This window comes from Hemiscyllium ocellatum, chromosome 47, assembly GCF_020745735.1.
Source record: "Hemiscyllium ocellatum isolate sHemOce1 chromosome 47, sHemOce1.pat.X.cur, whole genome shotgun sequence".
Taxonomy (NCBI): domain Eukaryota; kingdom Metazoa; phylum Chordata; class Chondrichthyes; order Orectolobiformes; family Hemiscylliidae; genus Hemiscyllium; species Hemiscyllium ocellatum.
The window spans coordinates 6983248-7007879 of NC_083447.1; the positions used below are offsets into that span (position 1 = coordinate 6983248).

Genomic DNA, 24632 nt, shown 5'->3' on the forward strand with positions numbered 1-24632 from the left:
CCCTTGAGTCCGGCCGCGCACACAACTTCCGCCCCTCGGTATCCGCTGCGACCCCGCGCTTTCCCGGCCGCTTCCGCCCCGCACCAGGTACCACAAAGAAAATCCTCCTCCACCAACTCAGCTGCATTTTCGGTTCCGCAGAGTGTCCGTTACATGTATTTGGAGTTCTTTTCAATCACTTGTTTTTTATTTTTGGTTTCAGATGTATCAGCATCACAGCCATATAAACCTTTATTAATTCACGGGAAGGGATATAAAGTAAACTATAAATTCTGATATTGATATCCCAGAAAATAAGTTAGGCTAAACTCCTCTTCCCTTTATTCATTCATGGGTGTGGGCACTGTTGGCCTGGGTCATTATTTATCATCCATCCTTATTACCCGTTGAGAATGTGGTGGCGAGCCACTTTCTTGAACCGCTGCAGTCCGTGTTGTGTAGGTAGACCCCCCAATAAACTTGAGGGAGTTCCACGATTTTGACTTTGTGTCACTGAAGGAATGGCGACGTATTTCCAAATCAGGATGCTGTGTGGTTTGGCAGGGAACCTGCAAGGAATGTTGTTCCCCTTTCCCTGCTGCTCTTATGCTTGGGGATGGCACTGATGTGCATCTTGTAGATGGTATACATTGCTGCTACTGCGCTTCAGTGATGGAGGGAGTGAATGTTGACGATGGACGATGTTGAACTGGGGCTGCTTTGGCCTGACTGGTGTTGAGTTTCTCGAGTTTTGCTGGCAGATGTCTAGACAAGTTGATGCTGCTGGCTAAATCAGCCCTGTTGAGATGGTCTTCCTGATGGTAAAAATATTGAAGTGGAAATAACATAAGGATAGGAATTTATGCACCTAAAATGATGTGCTTGATGTAGTTTGTGCTTTTAATATTTAAGCTTTCACATCCTTTCTGTAATGCAGTGACCAGAACTGCACACAATACTCCAGGTGCAGCCTTGCCAGTGTCTCGTACAGTTGAAGTATAACCTCATGGCTCCAAAACTCAATCCACTACCAATAAACACCAACACACCATATACCTTCTTAAAAACCCTATCAACCTGGTTGGCAACTTTCTGGGATTTATGCACCAGGACACCAAGATCTCTCTGTTCATCTACATTGCCAAGAATTTTACCATTAGCCCAGTACTCTGCGTTCCTGTTACTTCTTCTGAAGTGAACTACCTCACACTTTTCATTAAACTCCACTTCTCAGCCCAGCTCTGCATCTTCTCTATGTCCCTCTATAACCCACAACATCCTTCGGCACTATCCACAACTCTGCCTACCTTAGTGTCATCCAGAAATTTACTAATCTATCCTTCCACGCCCACATCCAGATCATTTATAAAAATGACAAATGGCAGTGCCCCCCAAAACAGATCCTTGCGGCATACCAATAGCAACTGAGCTCCAGGGTGAACATTTCCCATCAACCACCACCTTCTGTGTTTAGATGGCCAACTTCTGATCCAAACCTTCAATCCTGAAACTCCGTATTTTGTGCAATAGCCTACCATGTGAAACCTTAAATCTTCTCAAAACTCGCTATGTGGAACCTTATCAAACGTCTTACTGAAATCCATATACACCACATCAACTGCTTTACCTTCATCCATCATTCTTGAAGAACTCAATAAGGCTAGTGAGGCATGATCTACCCTTCACAAAACCATGTTGATTATCCTTACACAAATTATTCCATTCCAGATGATTACAAATCCTAACTTTTATAACCTTTTCCAACTCCTTACCCACCACCGAAGTAAGGCTCAGTGGCCTATCATTACCTGGGTTGTCCTGACTCCCCTCCTTAAACACGGGAACAACATTTAGTGTCCTCCAGTCTTCTGGCACTACTGTCGACAATGAAGACATAAAGATCGAAGCCAAAGGCTTTGCAATCTCCTCCCTGGTTTCCCAGAGAATAAATTTCTTCCAGCCCTGGGGTCGTAGCTATTTTCAGATCTTCCAAAATTGCTAAAACCTCCTTTTTGTCAATCTCAATCCCATCTAATCTTGTGGCCTTTGTCTCCGTATTCTCACTAACATTGCCCTTTTCCAATGTGAATACTGACAAAAAGTATTCCATATGAGCTTCCCCTATGTCCTCAGATTTCACACACAATTTTCCACTACTATCTTTGGTTGGTCCTAATCTTACTCTAGTCATTCTTTTATTACTGATATACCCATATAAGGCCTTAGGGTTTTCCTTGATCCTATCTGCCAATAACTTTTCCTGTCCCCTCCTGGCTCTTCTTAGCGCTCTCTTTAGTTCTTTCCTGGCTAACTTATAACTCTCAAGCACCTACCTGAGTCTTCACGCCTCATCATCACATAATCCTTCTTTTACCTCTCGACAAGAGCTTCAACTTCTTTAGTAAATTCATGATAGACTCCCTACAGTGTTGAAGGAGGCTACTCAGCCCATCAAGTCCTCGTTGACCCTCCGAAGAGCATCCCCTCCCACTCTATAATCCTACATTTCCCATGGCTAACCCACCTCGCCTGCACATCCCTGGACTCTATGGGTAAGTTAGCATGGCATATCCACCTAACCTGCAGATGTTTGGACTATGGGAGGAAACCAGAGCACCCAGAAGAAACTCATGCTGACACAGAGAGAATGTACAAACTCCACACAGTCACTCAGGAGTGGAACTGAACCTGTGACCCTGGTACTGTGAGGCAGCAGTGCTAACCACTGAGCCACCTCCTGCCCCTCAATACTAGATTATACTTGAACTGGAATTTTATTTTCCAATTATTCCATAATCATGATTTCCCTCACAGTCTCAAATCTTTTCTCCAATATCACTGATCAAAACCATTGAATCCATAACATTTGCACAAGAATATAGCAACAGGAGCAGGCCATTCAGCCCCTCAGGCCCGTTCTGCCATTCATTCAGATCATGGTTCTTCCAGAGGATTAATAACCAAAACGTTGAGTTGTTCACCTCCTGATGCTGCCTGGCTTGCCGGGTTCTTCCAGCCTTCTTATTGTCTACATCCATAGTTTTACGGTACCTATTAGAATATGCTGATACATAAAAGAGGTGAAAGTGAGGACTGTAGAGGCAGGAGATTAGAGTCAAGAATGTAGTGCTGGAAAAGCGCAGCAGGTCAGGCAACATCTGAGGAGCAGGAGAATCGACGTTTCGGGCAAAAGCCCTTCATCAGGAATGGGGCTTTGAGCCGAGGGGACGATGAGATAAATGGGGTGGGGGGTGCTGGGGGGAAGATAGCTGAGAGTGCACTAGGTAGATGAAGGTGTTGGTGTTAGGTCAGAGAAGAGGGTTGAGCCGATAGGTAGGAAGGAAGATGGACAGATAGTACAGGTCATGAGGGTGGAATATTCCTGATGAAAGGCTCCAGCCCGAAATGTCAATTCTCCTGCTCCTCGGATGCTGCCTGAACTGCTGCACTTTTCCAGCAACACACTCTCGACTCTGATCTCCAGCATCTGCAGTCCTTACTTTCTCCAAGTACAGGCAGGTCCTGGGTCTCCTCCATTGCCACTTCCTTACCACATGACGCCTGAAGGAAGAACTCCTAGTCTTACACCTCAGGACCCTCCAACCCCACGGCATCAATGTGAATTTCCTCATTTCCCCAACCCCCATATTATCCTAGTTCCAAACTCCCAGCTCGGCACCGCCCTCATGACCTGCTCCTCAGAAGCTGCCTGACCGGATATGCTTTTCCAGCACCACACTCTAATCTCCTGCCTCTGCAGTCCTCACTTTCACCTCTTTTATATATCAGCATGTTCTAAAGGTACAGTACAACTATGCATCAGGAATATTCCTTATGAAGGGGTCCGGCCCAAATCGTCAATTCTCCTGCTCCTCAGATGCTTTTCCAGCAAAACTCTCGACCCTGCATATACTTGGCGGAGTGGGAGGGGGTGCTGAATACATAAAAGATCCTAGCATTTCTGTCCACTTTAATTTCACAATTATCTTTTAAGTGAGAAAGACCCTTGACAGTGGTCTTTCTCCACTCTACCTTGGTAGCAGCTGCTCCAAGCCTTCCTTTCATTTTCAAGATGGTGGCAGCAGTAGAGGCCATGTCTAGGCTCAGCTTGTGCTGGTACTTTCTGTCCGCTTCTCTTTTCTTCCTTAATTTTTTAGAGTTTTATTTTGGTTTGTCAGAAAGAGTGGTGGCTCTGCAGCAGCTGAGGACCCAGTGCAGAGCGCGACAGCCAGCAGTTGACAGACCAGGGCAGAGCAGGATGGCCAATGGTTCATGGGCTGGAGTGAAGCTGCTGGCAGTTTGGGGCCTGGTTGTGGGGAGTTGGGGGGAACTGGGTGGGTGTTGGCTGGTAGACTGGGGCCAGGACATGCAGGTCCTGGGCATCCTCTACCGTCACTCCCTCACCACCCGATGCCTGGAGGAAGAACGCCTCATCTTCCACCTGAAAACACTCCAACCCCAGGGCATCAATGTGGACTTCACCAGTTTCATTTCCCCTCCCCCCACCTTACCCCAATTCCAACCTTCCAGCTCAGCACTATCCTCATGACCTGTCCTACCTGCCAATCTTCCTTCCCACCTATCTGCTGCACCCTCCTCGCTGACTTATCACCTTCATCCCCACCCCCATCTACCCATTGTACTCTTGGCTACCTACTCCCAGCCCCACCCCCCTCCCATTTATCTCTCTACCCTGGAGGCTCCCTGCCTCATTCCTGATGAAGGGCTTTTGCCCGAAACGTCGATTTTCCTGCTCCATGGATGCTGCCTGATCTGCTGTGCTTTTCCAGCACCACTCTGATTTCCAGCATCTGCAGTCCTCACTTTTGCCTACAGGTCTCAAGCCTGGCAGTGCAGAGAAAGCGAAGCTCTATGTCGAAAGCCCATTGTATGGGCAGACTGCATGCTACAGAAGGACTAACATTTATCTTTATTTCTTTATCGTCCTAATTTATATACCATGAAGAGGTGTAATGAGGAACTTTTAAGTTTCCTCTTTATTTCTCTATTTTTGTACCCAATCTACTTCCGTAGCTAGGTAGTTTGTACCTAAAATGGCACCTTGTGTGGTGAAATTGTACACAGTTCACCGTACTCCTGTACTTTGTATGAGAGTGCACATGACAATAAATCTGATTCCAATGCTTTAGAGCATCCCTCAGTGTGTAGTCTTGAACCTTCGAATGTGCCAGTCTGCAGCACTCAGTTGAGGTCAACTCTTTGCATTAGAAGACCAAATTTTGGGCAGACCAAAGACCGTCATTCACCGAGTTGATGGTCCTCCAGTTGATCCTTGGTGCGCATGCCAGGGAACAGCCCATACAGTACTGAGTCCTGCTCCTAAAGTCTCAATGCCTGCCTCTATTTGGCTGGTTAGGTCTCCTCTAACATCTGAAGTCTCTCTCCTCTCTTTTCAAGCAAAACATTTGCATGAAGATTTACAAGATTCTTACACCAAGAACTCCTGCATGAGAACATTTAATCAGAAACTTTTAATTTTGAATCCAATTAATTTTACTTTTCAACAATCAATTGGTGTCAGAAAAGAAACAGGTTATATAAACACGGTGTTCAAATGAACATCCTCAGCCAATCTGAACAATGCACGTATTACAAGAGCACATCCCGTGAGCCTCAATTAGCAATACATTGGAGAATCATACACTCTGGTTAAAAGTGTGGGATTAAAAAATAAATCAGACATCCCGTGGTGGTTTCAGGCACAGAACTGTTCGACCTTTCTTTTGCGATAACCCCTGTGGTGAAATCAGAGATCCAGGGAGCAGTCTGCAGAACTGTTTTTCCTAGACTTGGACTAGCCTATGTATGCCATAAGTAATGACTCTGTATTGATGTTCAATAATAAATTAGGCTCTTTTCCAGTCAGGCTTCCTGAGGCAACAAAAATAAAGTTTCAGACAGCCTTGCCTTTCAACGAACCTGGTAAGACCATAACAGCAGAATATTGGAAATCTAGTTGTTTGGGAAACTGGACCATTCTGGTCAGGGTGTGGAGGATTAGCCCCAGTACATAGAAGAATTAAATACCTTTTTCAGACAAAAACGAACGTCATTCTCCTGACCGCTTGTGGAAGCTTGACTTTCAGTGTCAAAGTGTTTAGCCCACTTCAGCAAGCCTGCAGGCAAAATCCTTTGATGAACTAAAACAGAAAATACTGGAGAAATTCAGCAGGTCAGACAGCATCTGTGGGAAGAAAACAGAGTTGACGTTGTGGGTCCGGTGACTGTAATCAGAACTCTCAGTGGTGAAGCATTACAGGAGTTGAAAAGTCGACTCTGCTTATTCCCACAGATGCTGCCAGAACCTGTTGAGTTTCTCTAGCAAATATCATTTTTGTTTCAAACCTTCAGCGTTGGTAGTTCTTTGCTTCCTTTGACCAGGTGATTGATATGGTTGTGGAATGCTACAACACCAAATCATCTGTTAAATTGCAGGGCTGCAGGTTTAACATGGTAAATAGACTGCCCCGGGAACAGTTTAATGAATTCTCAAAAAGACTGCCGAAAATGTTGGAACAGCGAGACAACAGATTAGCTCTTTGGGAAATGTTATGGTTTGTGGAATGAACAACATTGCCACCCAAAGGAAGCGACTGACCAAACCAGATCAAGACTCCAAGAAAGGCATAGACTGGCCTTTTCCCATGAAAACGTGGGCTCAGGAGATTCAGGGTTCCATAGACTGTACCGTTGTCAGCCTTGGACTACTGCCAGACCACTGAGTCAAGTCCCTAGTGGATAGTACTCATGGCTCCCATTGGCTGCCAAGGAAGGGTGATTGGAGTCAGAGGTCCACAAGGTTCCAGAAGTGGGCAGAAGTTTCACAGAATACAATAAGCAGTAAAAGCCATACTTCACTTGTATGGGTCCACCCCAGACAAGGCGACCAAAGCACGCATTACACATACCACTCCGTGCTGAAATATGTTGTCACCTCTAGATAGGGCCTTGCAAATGAATTAGATTAGATTAGATTACTTACAGTATGGAAACAGGCCCTTCGGCCCAACAAGTCCACACCGACCCGCCGAAGCGCAACCCACCCATACCCCTACATTTACCCCTTACCTAACACTACGGGCAATTTAGCTTGGCCAATTCACCTGACCCGCATGTCTTTGAACTGTGGGAGGAAACCAGAACACCCGGAGGAAACCCACGCAGACACGGGGAGAACGTGCAAACTCCACACAGTCGCCTGAGTCGGGAATTGAACCCGGGTATCAGGCGCTGTGAGGCAGCAGTGCTAACCACTATGCCACCGTGCCGCCCACTAATTAGCTGGTGGAAGAGGAATTGATACTGCTAAATTACATTGCTGCTCCCAAACTGGCCCCAAGTAAGATAAAATTCCAGGTAACTGGCCATCCCTAGCCATGGAGGTAGACACAGGTACCACTATCTATTCTTGGGGAGCAAATCATTAGGAAACTGGTGGGGCATCTTGCCTTAAGCTTGTGAAACACATGGCTACACTGGCCACATGGTTGTCCATTTGGATATATTTAAGAGGCATCGATGATGGTTTTGTTGCAAAACCATCGTGTTTACAATCTTGACAGCAAGTTACCACAGATGCAGGAAATCTCAAACAAAGGCACAAAATGCTGGAAATACTCACGTCAGGTATTATCTGTGGAAGGGGGACTGGCACAAACTCGACAAAACAACTGATAAGTTTGGTGCTCTACAACAAGTTGTCCAGGTATTTTTGTTTTAATTGAGTAAAATTTGAAAAAAAAATGTCTGGCACATTCTGAAAATATCTTTGGACAACTTGCAGTTTTTAGGCAGCCACTTTTGAGATTGTAATCCATATTTCTCTCTTCATAGATGCTATCAGTCCTACATTTAGAGTCATACAGCACTGGCCCAAATACTCCGTGCTGAACATAATCCCAAACTAAACTAGATCCATCTCCCTCCAAATACTAATCCAAATGTCTTTTAAGCATTGTAACTGTACCCGCATCCACCACTTCCTCTGGAAGTTCATTCCACTGATGAACTATCCTGTGTGTAAAACATTTGCCTCCATGTCTTAAAAACATGCCCCCCCCTCCCCAGTCTTGATTCCCCCATCTAAGGGATGGGACAACTATCATTAACTCTTATTTCTCAATATTTTCTGTCTTTGCATTAAAACTGCACAGTCTTTTTATTTATTCACTGATGTGGGAAGTGCTGGTTAGGGCAGAGTTTATTTGCCATCCCCATTTGTCAAGAAAGCAGTTACAATTTAAATGACATGATTTATCTCACTTTTTAGATTAGAATCAATCTAAACATCAGGTCATCGACAGAGAACACAGGGGGCTAACACCTTCAACATATTGTCCAGCTATTACCATTGTTAACAGCTAACCCGAGGATGCAACTTTTAAAACAAAAAGGGTTTTTTGTGATTTACACATGAAAGAAGTGAAACTATCACTGTATTCTAACAGATAAAAGGCTTAGCAATCAATTTTTCAATGTATAATTTCAGTTACATCACACTGCAAATTTTTGCTATAAATTCTGTGTAATGATTGAGCCCTCCACAATCACCTGATGAAGGAGCGTCGCTCCGAAAGCTAGTGTGCTTCCAATTAAACCTGTTGGACTGTAACCTGATGTTGTGTGATTTTTAACAATTTAACTGCATCGCCACAGGGTGGAGTCTTACACAGGCCAGACAGAGTGAGAACATCAGAGTTTCCTCCCCAAAGGACAAGAGTTTTCACAACAGTTGACAGTGATGACATCATTGCCATTAGACTAGCTTCGCGTTCCAGATTTTTATGAAATTAAAATTTTAACCATTGCCACGGTGGAATTGGAATCCACATCCTATCACCTTGAACCCATGTCAACCATCAAAATTGGTTGAATTATTGCAGAGGCCTAAGTCAAACAATGCTGGATATTTCCCAATCACCATCCTTGACAAAATTAAAAAATCGCACAACACTAGGTTATAGTCCAAAAGGTTTGACCATCCTCGATGTTATAGCTAGCCAACAGAGAAAGGCAAGTATTAAGTCAAAACAGAGCAGTTAAATCTTAGCTAGCTGAGGTGATGGAGCTGAAAAATGGAGCTAGGATGTAAATCAGAATAACGTGATCAAATGATGGAATAGGCATACCAGGCTGAATGGAATACTCCTATCACAGGCAGACAGGAGTATTCCATTTGACTGGGTTCCATTCTGGAGTCTGTTTGCAAGTTGATTTCTGGTCAAGTTGGAACATAATGCAGGACAACAGAAAGAAGCCATTTATAAGTTAGGGGAATGTTCATATGAAGGGTGTTACGCTTCGCTCAACAATCTGCAGAACATGCTCTTATTGAGCACATTGGCAGCTCAGGCAACATCCGATGAGCAGGAATCCTGATGCATGACATATGCCCGAAACGTCGAACTTTCCTGCTCCTCGGATGCTGCCCGACCTGCTATGCTTTTCCAGCACCACACTCTTGACTTCAGCATCTGCAGACCTTCTTGTTGAAGAAGGTCCAGTTTATGTTCCAGGTGGAGAAGAGCTCCGGGCGAGAGCGAGAGAAAGAGAAACACAAAAACAAAAACAGATGTGGTATAATTTAAGAAATTTTTTTTATTTTTAATTATTAACCAAGATTCTGAATAAACCCAAAGATGCTGTAAAACTCATAATTGCACCAGGTTCATTTCAGAGCCTAGGGAGACTCAGTGGAAATATGCCCACTTACCCAGAATCAACAGATTAATCAAGTATTTTGTACAAGTGCAGGTACTTGAGGAGGCATCAACATACATTGATCATGGGCAGAGATGCATGCTCCATCGTCCACGGCTACAACAGTCGAAAGAAAAGCAACACCGACTCTGGGGGCACCTAATCTCATCTTTAAAAAAATAGCTTATATTATTAGCAACAAAAGGGATTGGACATTTTGGCGACATACTAGGTGCCAGGAATTAATTACAATGAAAAGGAGTCTTCTCTGCATAACAGCAAACTCAATACAAAGCAGAGATCGGCTTTGCAGCATTAAGCAGTCAATCAGCAGAAAAACTTAGTAAGGGGCAGTTTGAATTCCTGTTGGTATTAATAGCCAGGGAATTTAACAATAATGATAGCAAACAATCTGCTGCTTTGGTCTTACCTGTCGGAAAACGGTTAGGACAATTTATGTTTACATTGGAGAAGTTGGCGAGTTTTAGCAAGACACAGCGAGTAAAGATGCAGTATCAAAGAAAATTAGAAAGGAGCTAGAGAGACAGGGACAGACAAATAAGTAAGAGAGCATTGGGGAGGTAGAGTGAGACAGAGAGTGATATGAAGGAATGGGGGCGGAGGGATAGATGGGGAGGGATACAGAGAGAAAGTGAGACTGTAGGTAGAAAGAGATCGATGGGGAAAGGAGAGGGAGACAAAGCAAGAGGAAGAGCTTGGGGGAACGGGTGTGTGTGTGTGTATGTGGGGGGGGGGGGGGGTGTTAGTTGGAGAGGACAGAAGAAAGAGAAAAAAAACAGCAGCAGGAAAAGCATTTTAACCTGGCTTCTTAAGCAGGTTTAACCCTAACATCAGGTGCTGTCACCACCTATGCCTCTACTTCTGGAGCTGGGGGGAAAAAAGGGAATTATTGGATCAGGATCAATTGGAATTCTAAGGAGTTATCAGTCCCCTTCTTCCATTGCTAAAATTATCACCACTAGTGCAGAACTGATGTATTTTTCTTTTAATCTGCACCTGTTTGTAGACAGGGAGATTGCTGTTTACAGGTCACACCACAGTTCTGCATCTTATCCTAATGTTTTGATGAACCTCTACCCCCATTCATTCAGCAGAAATAGATCCTGAAAGAAAATCACTGGTGGAGTAAAAAGGCCATTTAAATTGGTATTACTTACTGGTGAATTAGGAGAGAACAGAGACAAATTGTTTTGTAATGCCAGGAATGAGAGGATGGAGCCGGTGTTGCCTTTTGCCTGGAGTAAATGCTGGGCCAGGTTGCTCACCAGGAGGGGGGACAGGGAACACACAACTCTGCTCAGAATCTGCTGGGCACAGTGTCACACCTGATGCACTCCCCACATTGGGAGGGCCAACCTCACTGCTCATTAATTCTTACATGGTATAACAGTCATTTTAAAAGCAGTATTATCAGAAATCATCAATTGCCACACTGAGGACAATCAATCCCTCCCCCAAACACCTTCCTCCCAATCCCGGCAACAATCATCATTGTTCTAGTACAAAATCTTTGTTCTTCTCCCCGAATCCCATTCAGTCATTCACAATTATCGTGATTTCTGATCATACAACCACTGCGTGATATAGAAATCTCAATATATTAGTGTCCCATGTCACCATCACACCCCCTCCTATTCATTTCAGTGGTGCGGACTGGACATATTCACCATGCTTTCAGCTTAACATGTCCCTCTTTCTCACCTACAGGACCAAGTGTCTGGTGTCACTCAAGGCCAAAACATTCAAGATAAATAAATCATTAACAGCTGGTAAACAACAGACGGTTTCTCCTTTCCTCGCTCTGTTGGCCAATGCTGGTGACCCTTATTCATATGCATGATCAATGCCACATTACATCATTTCTGGCTGAGTATTACAGTACTCAGAGAAGTACGCATTCCTGTTTTCACTCAGTGTGCGCTTCTGTGCACTGACTGCTGAGACAGAATCAGGTACAATGTCTGACAGTTCTGCGCCTAGCGCTGGCACACTGAAATCGTTTTGAAGACCTTCTGCCATTCTAGCCCAGACTGGGAATCGGACCTTCCTAACCAAATACAGCTCAGCTGCGAACAATGCAGTTCCCTGACCTTTAAGGCTTCGAAACAAGCTTTTAAATATGTCACTGATGTTAATTTATACATAAGACCCAAACCTAACAGTGGATTCACCGAATAAATGAGTGTCTCTTTGAAAAGATAAACTTCCTCACTTAAAACTAACGGCTGATTTGTTCACTTAAAGGGGCAAGGTCAGTTTTCCCCAAATGGTGTCACATCGTAAAACTCTACATTAGTGTCATTTCCAGATCAGATCTTGAAAGACATCAATCTTCTAGAATTTACAAGAGATTACGAATTGCATTACCCAACTACAGATAGTGTAAATAAATAGGGACCTTGTAATAAGGAGACCACTCGAGTGTACTCTGTTTACATAGTATGTCAGGATCTGCTGCACAATTTCTAATTGTGTCGACTGACATTTCAGAAACCAGATTCTCATTTCTGTTCCTGTGAAACAGAGACATGTTTCCGCAGAAGTGGCAGTGTTTACCATCACAATTACGGACTCATTCTCATCAGATGCAGCACCTACCTCTGATTTTGAATCATCATTCTATTTTAGGTATGAGTCCCTGAGGGGGTCAGCTTTGAGAACTGGCTGGAATAGTAATTAATTCTGGTTTTACACGAGTATGCTCCTGCTGGAACTTGAACAATGGGACCTTGGACACCTGAAACCAGTATGAATCGTTTCGCGTGTGTGTGTGTGTGTGTGTGTGTGTGTGTGTGTGTGTGTGTGTGTGTGTGTGTGTGTGAGAGAGAGAGAGAGAGAGAGAGAGAGAGAGAGAGGGGGAAGAGAGGGAGCGATCAAGTAAGAGAGTGCAAGTGAGAGCGCGACTGAGTGAGACACAGCGCATGAGTGAGAGAGCGCGAATGAGAGCAAGTGAGTGCAACAGCGAGCGAGCGCAAGAGAGAGAACGAGTGCGCGAGTGAGTGAGAATTCAGCACTCCAGACAATTCCTGTGACATTTCCCTTAAACCAAAAACAAAAACCCACTGAAATGAAAAGGTATCAACATCTGGGCTCCAACTACCCAATGACATGTTGCCAGGACATGAACACGACAAAGTATCGAAACCTTTCCCCTCCCCCAACAACCCACAACTATTAAATCCAGCCTATTTAGGCATGGGATAGCTTCAATAGACATCTCTAAGACAGCCAAAGTGTACAAGAGTTGCCACAACAAACAGACACTGCAAAATAAAAACAATTATTATTACAACAAACTCCTGACTGGAGAAAACATCAGGAAACAAAAAAAATGAAGAAGCCCAGCAACACCATTTCACGCTCATTTCTAAACATAGTGTTACACTAGAAATCAGATCCTCAGCATTTGGAAGTTACAGAATCAATTTATACATATCCTGCTGTAACTTGCATGCAGTTAAGTCTTGATGCACTGCCCTGAAACATTTATTGCACTTCTTAAAAGATCATCTGGAATCTGACATTCAGCCCTTCAGACTGATGCCATCGTCCCGTTTAATTTGGATTAATCGTGGAGAGACACCCTCACCCACTCTTCCAACCTTCTTTCCCATAAAACAGGTTTATTTTACATATATAATCTTTTATGAAATGAGGAGGTGTTTGAACATTTTAAGCTCTCCCCTTCTCTCTCAGTCCTTTACCACTGTGATCTTTCGAGCACTGGTCACAGCTGGGGATGTGGGGTAGTCATAAATCTTTGCATACCTTTGGCTTGCACATTACAATCGCAGTCAGTCTTTGAGGCAGTTTGTACATTACTTTCTCTCCTTCAATTTCACAAAAGACTGATCCGCACCCTCCAGTGCTCAGAACTGAAAGTGAGGCCAATGTTTATCCAAGTGTGAAAACCCGGTGGATAGCGATAAGTTGCGTAGCTGCTTCTTGGGTTTCTTACTTTTGTCTCAAAAGCAGAATGACCAGATCTGGGATCACCTCGGTCGGCAGGCTGTTAACTACTGCCTCAGAATGCTTCACTGGCTTTTGCTCAACAGTCAGAGGAAGCGACCAGCACAGGAAACTGCAGTAAATATCAAACTTCAGGAGGCAGATGACCCAGTTTTCAAATGTTCATCCCATTCCCAGGATAAGGCGTCAGAAAAGGACGGTCCTTTCCCCCCCACATAACCTCAGTTGTGGCTCAGCTGGGTAAAATGTACATACACAACAAATACTTACAGAATATGCTGTCATTACTTTCTCAAAACTGAAAACTCAAAAAATTTACATTTCTGAATAATGGGTAGCAGAAACACACACAAACAAATACTCTATCAAGTTCAGGTCATAACATAAATCACAAGAGAAAAAAAAGCCCGATTTACTTAATGCTGATTGGAATCCAGATGACATGTTCAAATGTTAATTTTCTTTATATACAACGTAGCGTTTTAAAAAAAAGCATTCCAGCAAAGTTCACATCATTTTTTTTCCTGTCACTTTTACAGATACAAAACCTTGCCCTATGTAAGGGAGGGTTTGTAACACAGTGAACCAAAACAGCGAGGTAGAATTGGGAATAACTATCCCACTGCCCCACAGTACCTAACAGAATCTGTCTGCATGCCTTTCCATAATATTTCCATTGCTGACAGGGCAACAGAGTACATTTTGACCGCTGTATCATTTAAACTTAAGAACTTCTGCTTTTCTGCGAGTTACTGACTCAAGAAAATTTCTGAAAAGTGTTGGAATTGCAATTAGTTCTAAATGTACCCCCTCCCCTTGCAAAATTAATTCTGAGGTAATACAATGGAGTATCCCTTATATAGGGAGCTCTGGATAAGATCGCCTAACTTTATTATCAAGAAACCTCAAATGATCTTCTTACATCCCCCATTCATCCTGTGCAATAGGGGGAGCAACCAAGACCATGTATTGCTTCAGTTCAGTTACCCTGTCTTAGTGAGACAATCTTCCCAGGCTTCACAGTGAAAATTTTGTGTTGGAGGGAGATGGACGAAGTGTGATTTTACAAAGTATGATTTTATGTCCTAGGGACAACCTCAAACAACATTAAAAGGAAGTAGTCCCTTCTTATTTTCTCCCTCAGGTCTATCCAAGAAGAGAAAACGTCTCTTCTTTTCTTATTAATGATCATGTTCATGGCTTTTAATTAGGTAGTGTGTAAGTAGGTTGGTGATGGTGGGGAGACAGAGAGATAGAGCATGACAGAGAGAGAGCGAGAGAGAGAGCGAGAGAGAGAGAGGTAGAGCGACAGAGAGAGAGAGAGAGAGAGAGAGAGAGGTAAAGCGACAGAAAGAGAGAGAGAAGTAAAGCGACAGAAAGAGAGAGAAAGAGAGAGGTAGAGCGACAGAGAGGGAGAGAGGTAGAGCGACAGAGAGAGAGAGGTAGAGCGACAGAGAGAGAGAGGTAGAGCGACAGAGAGAGAGAGAGGTAGAGCGACAGAGAGAGAGGGAGGTAGAGCGACAGAGAGAGAGAGGGGTAGAGCGACAGAGAGAGAGGGAGGTAGAGCGACAGAGAGAGAGAGGGAGGTAGAGAGAGGGAGGTAGAGAGAGAGAGAGAGAGAGGTAGAGCGACAGAGAGAGAGAGGTAGAGCGAGAGAGAGAGGTAGAGCGACAGAGATTGAGCGACAGAAAGAGAAAGAGCGACAGAGAGAGCGCGAATCAGATAGTGTGCGTGCGAGAGTATGTGTGAGTTTGATAGTGTGCGCGCATGTGAGAGAGACAGAGAGAGAGAGAGAGAGAGAGAGAGAGAGAGAGAACATGCATGAGTGAGTGATTGAGAAAGACAAAGCCAGACACAGAATATAAAATTATGTTTTGTGGGAATTTAACACAAATTGCTGAATAGAGGTTCAAAATTCTGCACAGATCCTGACCAGTGGAAATTGCCACTGTTTGACTACTATCCTCAGGAAACAAGAAACTGTGGTAGGATAATGCAGAAGTACAACTTTGTTCTAGTTTCCCAGCCGACTGTTTTATCCTCCATTTTGAAGAATTTGCACATAGCAATACAAAAAGCTCTGACATTGGAAATTTGAAATAAAAACATGCTGGAAATGAAACAGCTGGTCTGTCAGCATCTGTACTGGTTGGCGATGTGATTGAAATGAAAATTCATAACCTGCTTGTTCTATTTAGGAATATGGTCTGGCATACAGGAATTCTTTCCCCAGCATTTTCTGTTTTATTTAACACCATGTCAAGTTAATTGATTCCGAATCAATTACCCACATAATCAGGTAGAAGGGAAAGGGTAGGCTCACCTCCACACCGTTCCAATAGCAGTAGGTGAGGGTATGCAGGAAGGAAGGAGGCTATTATAGTGCTGGGTTCTGAACAGTCACCAGTTCAGAAGTGACAGGCTTTGAACCTTTGATTAAAGAAGGGTATGTCTGTAAATTGGTATATAGCAAAGTGCGTGAGGAGCAAAGTAACCCATTTATTGGCAGCAATTTTCAGTCTCAAGTGCTGCCAACTCTGCGGGTTATTTCTGCTGAAAAGGACGGAGATTTTGATTTGTCTGCTGCACCGCAGATCAAACTGTGAAAAGCAGAAGTGTTTTGGCCACTGGAAAAGATTTTGCAAATTGTTAAACATCACTGTGCAGATCTGGCAGTTTAATGGGAATAATTATTAAAGATGTATCCAAAGCTTTTAATCACCCCCCCCACCCCCACCAAAGATTCATAAGTGCAATACAGAAACCGCTAGGTGATCAATCTACTTTTACCAAATGGTTGGGGACAATGACTTAGGTCAATGACCAGATTAACTAACATTCAGCAAGTTCAATTAGTGTTAACGTCTAGTTGTCGATGTCAGTAATTACTACATGTAGTTAAGTAGTTCTCGAGTGACTTCCGACGCTTTTCCCAATCGGCATAACCGTCCTGCTAACTCAAAAGTTGCATTAAAATTGGAGCATTCAAACTGCAACCCCTCAGGCAAATTCCACACTGCCAATTTTAAAAACATTAACCAGACATCAATAAACATCAACGCTAAAAATAAATAGCATCTAATCCAAAATAAAAAAAAATCTCACTGGTAAACTAGAACACAAACAGTACCAGAACTGAAAATGATCTTTTGAGTGTTTCTGATTTTCTCCTCAGTGCGAATCCTTTCACTATCAGGAGAGACGAAGGATCACAAGGAGGACCAACAATCAGGATTAAGCAGAGGGGCTGCTTTCTTGAATAGTGGATCGGCCCCTTGCTAGCAAAAAACATGAAGGGAGTGAAGGGAAATCCTACTTGTGGTTTCATTAGATGAGAACTAGCGTTAATCCTAGCCCTGGCATGATGCACGCACTGCCAAGGCAAACGTCCATTGCCTGAGTCACACTGTTAACAGTTTCTTCCAGACTCAATGGTCCTGGACACATCACGTGTTCCGATGGTCTCCGTTTCCATAAGCGAGACACCACTCACCCGCAGCAGGCAGGGTCCGGCAGCAATCTAACTTCCTGGGGTGGTGCTTACTTTGGTTTGTATCGCAACCAAACTGGGTCACAGAAACCCCTTCTCTGGAGGCAAGGTGGAATGGCATGAAGAGCAAGGTGAATTGACAATGGATAGTCCAATGGCCACTGCTCGGAGAGACAGAGAGCGAGAGCAATGAGGAGAAGGCAAGAGAGAAAATACATCTTTTGTTGGCGCTGAAGAGGGTGGGGAATCTTCAAGGACAGCCTCAACACATTCAGCAAGACCTGAAACTCACTGTGGAATAATATAAGTGAATATTTGAGTTAATACTGAGACATCAATAGGTGAGGGTCAAAAGACAGCAAGCAACAAGTAACCACAAGCGAAATATTTGGAAGTGAAGAACGGCCTTACCTGCTCACTTTCACGACGTTTCACGACAGGTCTCTTGACTCGCCTCCAGTAATAACTCCTCCAGCTCCTTTTCAGTTTTGGGGGATGTAAACTCTTAAAAACAAATAAAAACCATTCACAGATAGGGCAAGGATCAGAACAGTACAAGGTAGAAAAAGAAAATTTTAAAACACTGGGAATCTTAAGGATCTTACAGATTTACTTTTTTAAACACGGAAAATCTTGTTCTTTGCCAAAAGTGCTGTTTCATCCTGTGAAATGTCTCATTTCACCAGGAAACCTTTTTAATGCTGAACCAGAGTGCCTATATTTCATAATTGTATGTGGATGTCAGATGCTATCTTGGGAAAGTGTGGGTGTAGGATGGTCAGAATCAGCAGAGCCAAGACACAGTCAGGCCTTTTACAGTATCTCAATGAGGTACTTGGCAGAGATTGTTAACTTAGCCAAGACCTTCAGGCCTTGTGGGACAATATTGCTCAGTACAGGTGGTGGCTGATATCGCAAAGGGAGCATGGGAGAAATAGAAGCAAAGACTTTGCAACTTCAGTCAATTGTATATGATGAACTGTTGCTAGGCAAATTAGGGATCTGTCCAATTAACTGCACGTGAAGCCATCAACTATTAATTGCATTCTGACTAAACTTAAATTATAAAATTATATTATTTATAAATTATAAAAAAGGATATTTAAAAATTATTGGAAAGGCAAACTGGTTATCCAATAGTTACTGCTGTTTTTAGTTGAGTAGTGCAATAATTACAAGGATGTTGCCAGGTTAGGAGGATTTGAGCTATAGGGAGAGGCTGAATAGACTGGGGCTGGTTTCGCAGGAGCATTGGGAGGTTGGGGGTTTATAAAATCATGAAGGTCACAGATTGGGGAACAGACCTGGCTATTCGCCCAGGGTAGGGGGCAGGAGTTTAAGTAGAGAGGGGAAAGATTTAGAAGGAACCTAAGGGACAACATTTTCATGCAGAGGGCGGTGGTGTGTGGAATGAACTGTTAGAGAAAGTGGTGGATGCCAGTACAAAAACAACATTCAAAAAGGTTTCTGAATGGGTACATGAATACGAAGGGTTTAAAGAGACATGGGCCAAATGCTGGCAAATAGGACTAGATTAATTTAGGCTATTTGGTTGGCATGATGAAGGGTCTATTCCTGTGCTGTACATCTCTAAGACTCTAATTGAAGGGTGAGAGATAACAATAAGGACAGAACAGTGGCTCTGTGGTTAGCACTGCTGCCTCACAGCACCAGGGTCCCAGGTTCGATTCTAGCCTCGGGTGACTGTGCAAACTCCACACAGACATTCTCCCCGATTCTGCGTGGGTTTCCTCCAGGTGCTCCTCCCACAGTCCAAAGATGTGCATGTCAGGTGAATTGGCCATGCTAAATTGCCCATAGTGCTAGATCTCATTCGTCAGAGGGAAATGGTGAGTTGCTCTTCCGAAGGTTGGTGTGGACTGGTTGGGCTGAAGAGCTTGTTTCTACACTGTACGGAAATCTAATCTTAACTTTTAAGGGCTGCGAAAATTAAGTTAGAGATTAGAATACTATGCAAAGACTTGTTGGTTTCAGTATCGCAATGGGGTGGATTTGTGTAAAAGGGGATTTATTTGCAGATTTGGAGAGGGAGTTGGAGCATAATTTATTGAAGCATTGCTACAATGGAAGATCATTAGCACTGATTTATCAGGAGTCAGATTTCACCTATCAGGATACACACTCACCATGCTCAATGCTGCAGCTCATTGCTTTACCATCCTTGCCTGTGGTCAGCACTGTCGTCTCAGGCAACCTTTGTACAAGCTCTGCTTTCAGTCCATTAGGTAAGGCAGCCCCATGTATTATGTGATCGCAGTCTTTGGCACAAACTTTCTCAAAGTCGTGCCCAGCGTTATCTGCCCCTCTGTCCAGGCCTGACAGGCTCTCAGTCTGGGAACTACCATCCAGAGCAGGATCTAGAACAGTCGAAGTTGACAGTGGGTCTGATGCTGAACAAGGTAAAGGCTTTGATGGGGATTCTGCCTCTTTAGTGGAGATAGCATGCGCTCTGCTTTGCAGTGGTTCATTCTGCCATTGCATGTCCTGGTTGTTGGGGTTTTCTGGTGGGCTCTCCACCCTGGTTACAAAAAAGACTTTGCGTCCCCTGCCTGGACTGGACACCAAGCGCTCGTTGTTTCTTGGTGTGATGTCGATTGGCGACCTGATGAATACTGGACTCTCAGGCCCTGGAGATTTTAATTCAGTGGCAATCAGCGTTGGCTGATCACCAACAGTGGCCAGGCTGCTTCTGTCACCCCCATCACATTCTGTGACTGATTCCTTTCCACAACGTGTTTCCAAAGGATCCTGCTTCTCAGAGCTGGACATTCCAGCCAGGCTCAATTGTGCCTGGCTCTGTTCCGATTCAACCTGCACTGCAGGCTGCAGGTTACACTCCACAGAGCAGGACGCAACAATTGACTCATTGGTGCCAACCAGCTCTTCAGCATTCCTGGTTACTGTCTCTTGAACGATTTCACTTTCCGAACCCTCTGGCATTTCCTGGGTCTTCAGGCAGACCTGGCTCTTTTGGGGCTCCTTACTGTCGCACACTGTCACAGTGATCTCAGGCATTGACGCAGACTGCTGCATCTTCTGCTCTTTCTCCTCCTTCTCCTTTGCCAGGATGAAATTCCTCTTGCAGCCATTTTGAATCTCTGAGAGGAGAGCCTTCTGAGTTTCAATGAAGCTCTTTACCTGAGGAGAAGGTAGGGTGACTGGTTATATAGGATCAACTTTCATTTATATAGCAATGCTAACACAATAAAGTGCCTTAAGTTGCTTCAGACAAGGGTCAATAAAACAAAACTAGACATTGAACTACGAGTAGATATTAGGCAAGGCAGAGACAGCGGGAGCAAGGGGGGTGGGGGAAAGGGGGGGGAAGGGAAGGGGGGGGAGGAAAGAGGGGGGGAGGGAAAGAGGGGGGAGGGAAAGAGGGGGGGAGGGAAAGGGGGGGGAGGGAAAGAGGGGGGGAGGGAAAGAGGGGGGGAGGGAAAGAGGGGGGGAGGGAAAGAGGGGGGGAGGGAAAGAGGGGGGGAGGGAAAGAGGGGGGAGGGAAAGAGGGGGGGAGGGAAAGAGGGGGGGAGAGATGGTGTGTTTTCTAGGGAGAGATTGTCAGAGTTTAGGGCTCAGAGAGCTGGTCTCTAGTGGTGGAGCAACTGAATCAGGGTGCACAAGAGGCCAGGATCAGGGGAATGCACAAATCGTTACGGGTTGGAGAGCAGAGTGAGAATAGAAACAGGGAGGGACCATGGAATCATTTAAACACAAGAACGAGAATTTTAAAATCACAGCACTGAAAAACTGGATTTGGTGAATTCTAAATCACAGGCACTTTAGGCAGACAGAATATAGTGTCTCTCTCACAAGAGGCTGAGTCAACTATCGCAGGTGATAACATTCCATCATATCAAGCTTCAAAACGGTAAAGAGCCAGAATTAGCTTTTGTGAAATAGCAATCACTTTTGGTAGAAATTAAAAATCAGAAGTGCGAATAATTTTACTAAAACAGCATGGGAAGGCTTTAAAAAAAAAATCACAGCTTAATTAAGAAGAATGGCTTACATGTAAATACCCTTTCAGAGGGATAGAAAGATTAGGCCTTAAACCAGAATTGTATATGTAATTTTACCTTCTATATGTAAACTTTAAAGAGCAGAAAGAGACAACCTTTACCATCAAGCCTGCTCCAATCCATGGTGGATTGGGCATTTCTATTAGATTTTACCTTTCTACTCACTGCATCCTGCACTGATCACTAGGCAACTCAGATGATGAGCAGCAAAGTGAAAATAACTTGCTTGTGTGTTTGTATTTAAGAACTCTTTAAAATGGAAAAGGAGAGAAGGGGAGTGGATACCTAGAAGTTAAAACTAAAATTTTCTATTTTTATATTTGTTCATGGGATATGAGCATTGCTGTCTAAATGTGAACATTTATTGGTCATCCCTAAACATCCTTTAAGAAAATGGACTGCTGCAGTCTGTGTGGTGTAGATAGGAAGGAAGGTGCAGGATTTTGACCCAATGGCAGTGAAGAAATGGCAGCATAATTCCAAGTCAGGGATAATGTGTGGCTGGGAGAAGAATTTGTAGGTGGAGTGTTCTAGAAGTTAAGGGTTGCAGATTTGGAAGGTGCTGTCAAAACGCTTTGCTGAGTGCAACTTGTGGACGGTAAACATCATTACCACTGCGTGAATGTGGTGAAGGGAGTGAATGTTGAAGGTGGATGAGATGTCAATCAAGCTGGCTGCTTTGTCTTGGATGGTGCTGAGCTTCTCAAATGTTGTTGGAGTTGCACTCATCCAGGCATGTGTAGTTTTCTATCTCATTCCTGACATATGCTTTCTAGATGGTGGGCAGGCACTAGGAGACAGGAAATAAATTACTTGCTATGGAATTTCTAGCTTCTAACTTGCTCTTGTAGCTACTAATGCAAAGAGTATTCCATTTCAAAACAAGGAAGACAGTGATTACTAACTGTTTCTTTTTTGGGTTCCCTGTCCAGGTCAAGCCTTAGGAGGGAATGGTTCACTTTAAGGGCTAGTGAGAGAGCCATAAGTCCACCAGTCTTGATCTCATTTTCACGCAGATCCAGGCGGAGGAGGCGGGGACTGTCAGCAATGAATTCTGCCACGGCCACGGCGCCTGGTGAGAACAAAATAAAAACACAGCATTATAACTCCATTTACCATTCACCACAACTAACACAGAGTTATAAACGGTTCATGTTCACAACTGTAAATAATGTACCAGAAACCTGATGATTAAATCTTTAGTATGGAAAATAGCCAAGCAACTAACTTGGGAAGGATAGTTATTGTTGTGCTGTAAAGGTCTCGCTTACATGTTGGATAAATTCCAAGGTATATAGTGGGCCAGGGATTAAACAATTTAAACAAGCTTACAAAATTTTATGGAAAACATGCAATTTTGTTCAACCCCTTCCTACTCTTGAAGGTACTAACTATTGCATAAATTAGTTCTGAGCGTATTGATCGACCTTATTTAAATGTGCACCTGGGATGGGATGTAATAGCGGTGTCGTCACTATAAAAACAATCCAAAGGGTCACACAGATGCTCTGGAGATGTGGGCTCAAATCCTGCCAGTGCGACTTGAATTCAATTAATAAAATTTGGAATCTAAAAGTCTCAGCAATGGTGATCATCTACGGTAATACTAGTATTACTACGGTAACACGAATAATACTATTATCGACTGTCATGAAATCCATTTAGTGCACCGATGGAAATCTGCCATCCTTACCCAGTCTGCCCTATGTTCACAGACACTGCAATGCAGTTGACACTTAACTGCTCTCGGAAATGGCTTAGCAAACTACTCAGTTCAATGACTTTTACAGAAGGACAACACAGGCTGACAACTCCAACATCACTCACATCCCACATCAGAAAAAGTCCAGACATGTTCATTTAGCATACCTAAAAGGGCACCTCACTTTAATTTTACCCTCATCCTGTATGGGTACAACTCGAGCAGAATTCACTGCAGAGAAAACAGAAATAGTCTTTTCTGACTTTTCTCCCACCCTTCAAATGATCTGATGTCAGCATGCACCATCTCTTATACATGTACATGAATAACAAACACCAAACAACATGCTGGAAGGGACACAATACCCTGGAATTACTCATTCAAGAAAAATCAGTTTTTCAGTGAAGCAGAAAGAACTGGCAAGATGATACATGATGATCATCACCTTGGGTGAATTACAAAACTTTGACAACTCTTTCCTTTCTGCAAAGGAACAATCTGCTCCTGAGGTTCTGAATCTGTAGTAGTTCTTGTTGACCATGAGTGCCACTCAGCTATTTGACTGTGGAGCACATCACATTTGCGTCCAGTCCTATCTTTTGTGGGACATTTTCCAGCACTGGCTCTGGTTCAGAGATAGCTTTAGGTTTGGGTCACAGGTTAACAATCACATGTGGGCAAGCTGAGTCTTACCCCCACAACCACCCCACTGATAACACAGGCATCATGAGACAATGGTAGCCTACCCGGCTAACCTGTGATGGAGTTCAGCTCATGTAGCCAGGGTTGAAAAGAAAAATCCTCCTGTTTGGACAGTCCTTTTAATAACAGTTAGTTTTGAGAAAAATTTATTAACAAAGGACTTCTAAAGAATAAATCTAAACACAGAAGCTCAGAAAACTAGTCTAAAAGCTACAGGACGCAGCAAGATGCACACTTGGATGTGAGTCGTGAGTCATGTGTTTGGCTCTTACCTTCACAGGTGAGTTTTGTAGATGCCAATCCCAAGCGCAGAACCGATCGATTTGCAATCAGTCCATCTTTGAGTTTGTGCACACCTTCATTGCCAATAGCATTATGGCCAAGATTTAACGTCTCCAGACTCAACGTGTAGGGCTGAAGGGGGGGATAAAAGAAAAAGAGCAAGGATGGGTGAAAGAGAAGGGATATTTATCTTGTAATCTGCATCAGTCTGTTGATTTTGCACTGAAAACATTTGCAGCTGCTTCCCTTTGAATGAGCAAAGCAGCAGACTGGGTCTCAAACCACTACTTCAACAAAAAATTTAACATGGACAGGAGTCAAACTTAATTGGCACATATAGTTGAGGAAATTTCTTCAACTTCTGAGTGAATCAATTGGGAATTCTGAAGCTTATGGTGAGACTTACAGAATTATGCATTAACAGTAGTTCAATTGTATAGGAGGGAGAAGAGAAGGTGATGATGTAGTAGGAATATCATTAATAATCCAGAGTTCCCAAGCCAATGTTCCGAGGGTCTATTTCAAATCCCACCTTTGCAGTGGAAGAATTTAATTTCAGTTAAAGCCTTTCAGAGAATGAAATCTGCTATCCTTATCCAGTCTGTCATGCATGTGACTCCATAACTGCAACTGCCTCTCAATTGCCCTCTGAAGTGGCCGAGCAACTCAGTCGGCTAAAGGACAATTAGAGATGCACCACCAAAGGTGACACCCACATCCCATGAAA

General features: G+C 43.7%; 1 protein-coding gene across 1 annotated transcript in view; it reads right to left on the bottom strand.

The window, feature by feature from the left end:
- Nucleotides 1-9579: 9579 nt before the first annotated feature.
- LOC132836796 (protein phosphatase 1 regulatory subunit 37-like) overlaps nucleotides 9580-24632 on the bottom strand; it is a 52291-nt gene continuing 37238 nt past the window's right edge. Inside the window, exons 9-13 of the mRNA XM_060856266.1 lie at nucleotides 23896-24037; nucleotides 22125-22291; nucleotides 19327-20338; nucleotides 17591-17683; nucleotides 9580-17470 (exon numbers count right to left, since the gene is read on the bottom strand). Of these exons, the coding sequence (XP_060712249.1) occupies nucleotides 17601-17683; nucleotides 19327-20338; nucleotides 22125-22291; nucleotides 23896-24037 (1404 nt within the window). The 3' untranslated portion in view covers nucleotides 9580-17470; nucleotides 17591-17600. The remainder of the gene's footprint in view (nucleotides 17471-17590; nucleotides 17684-19326; nucleotides 20339-22124; nucleotides 22292-23895; nucleotides 24038-24632) is intronic.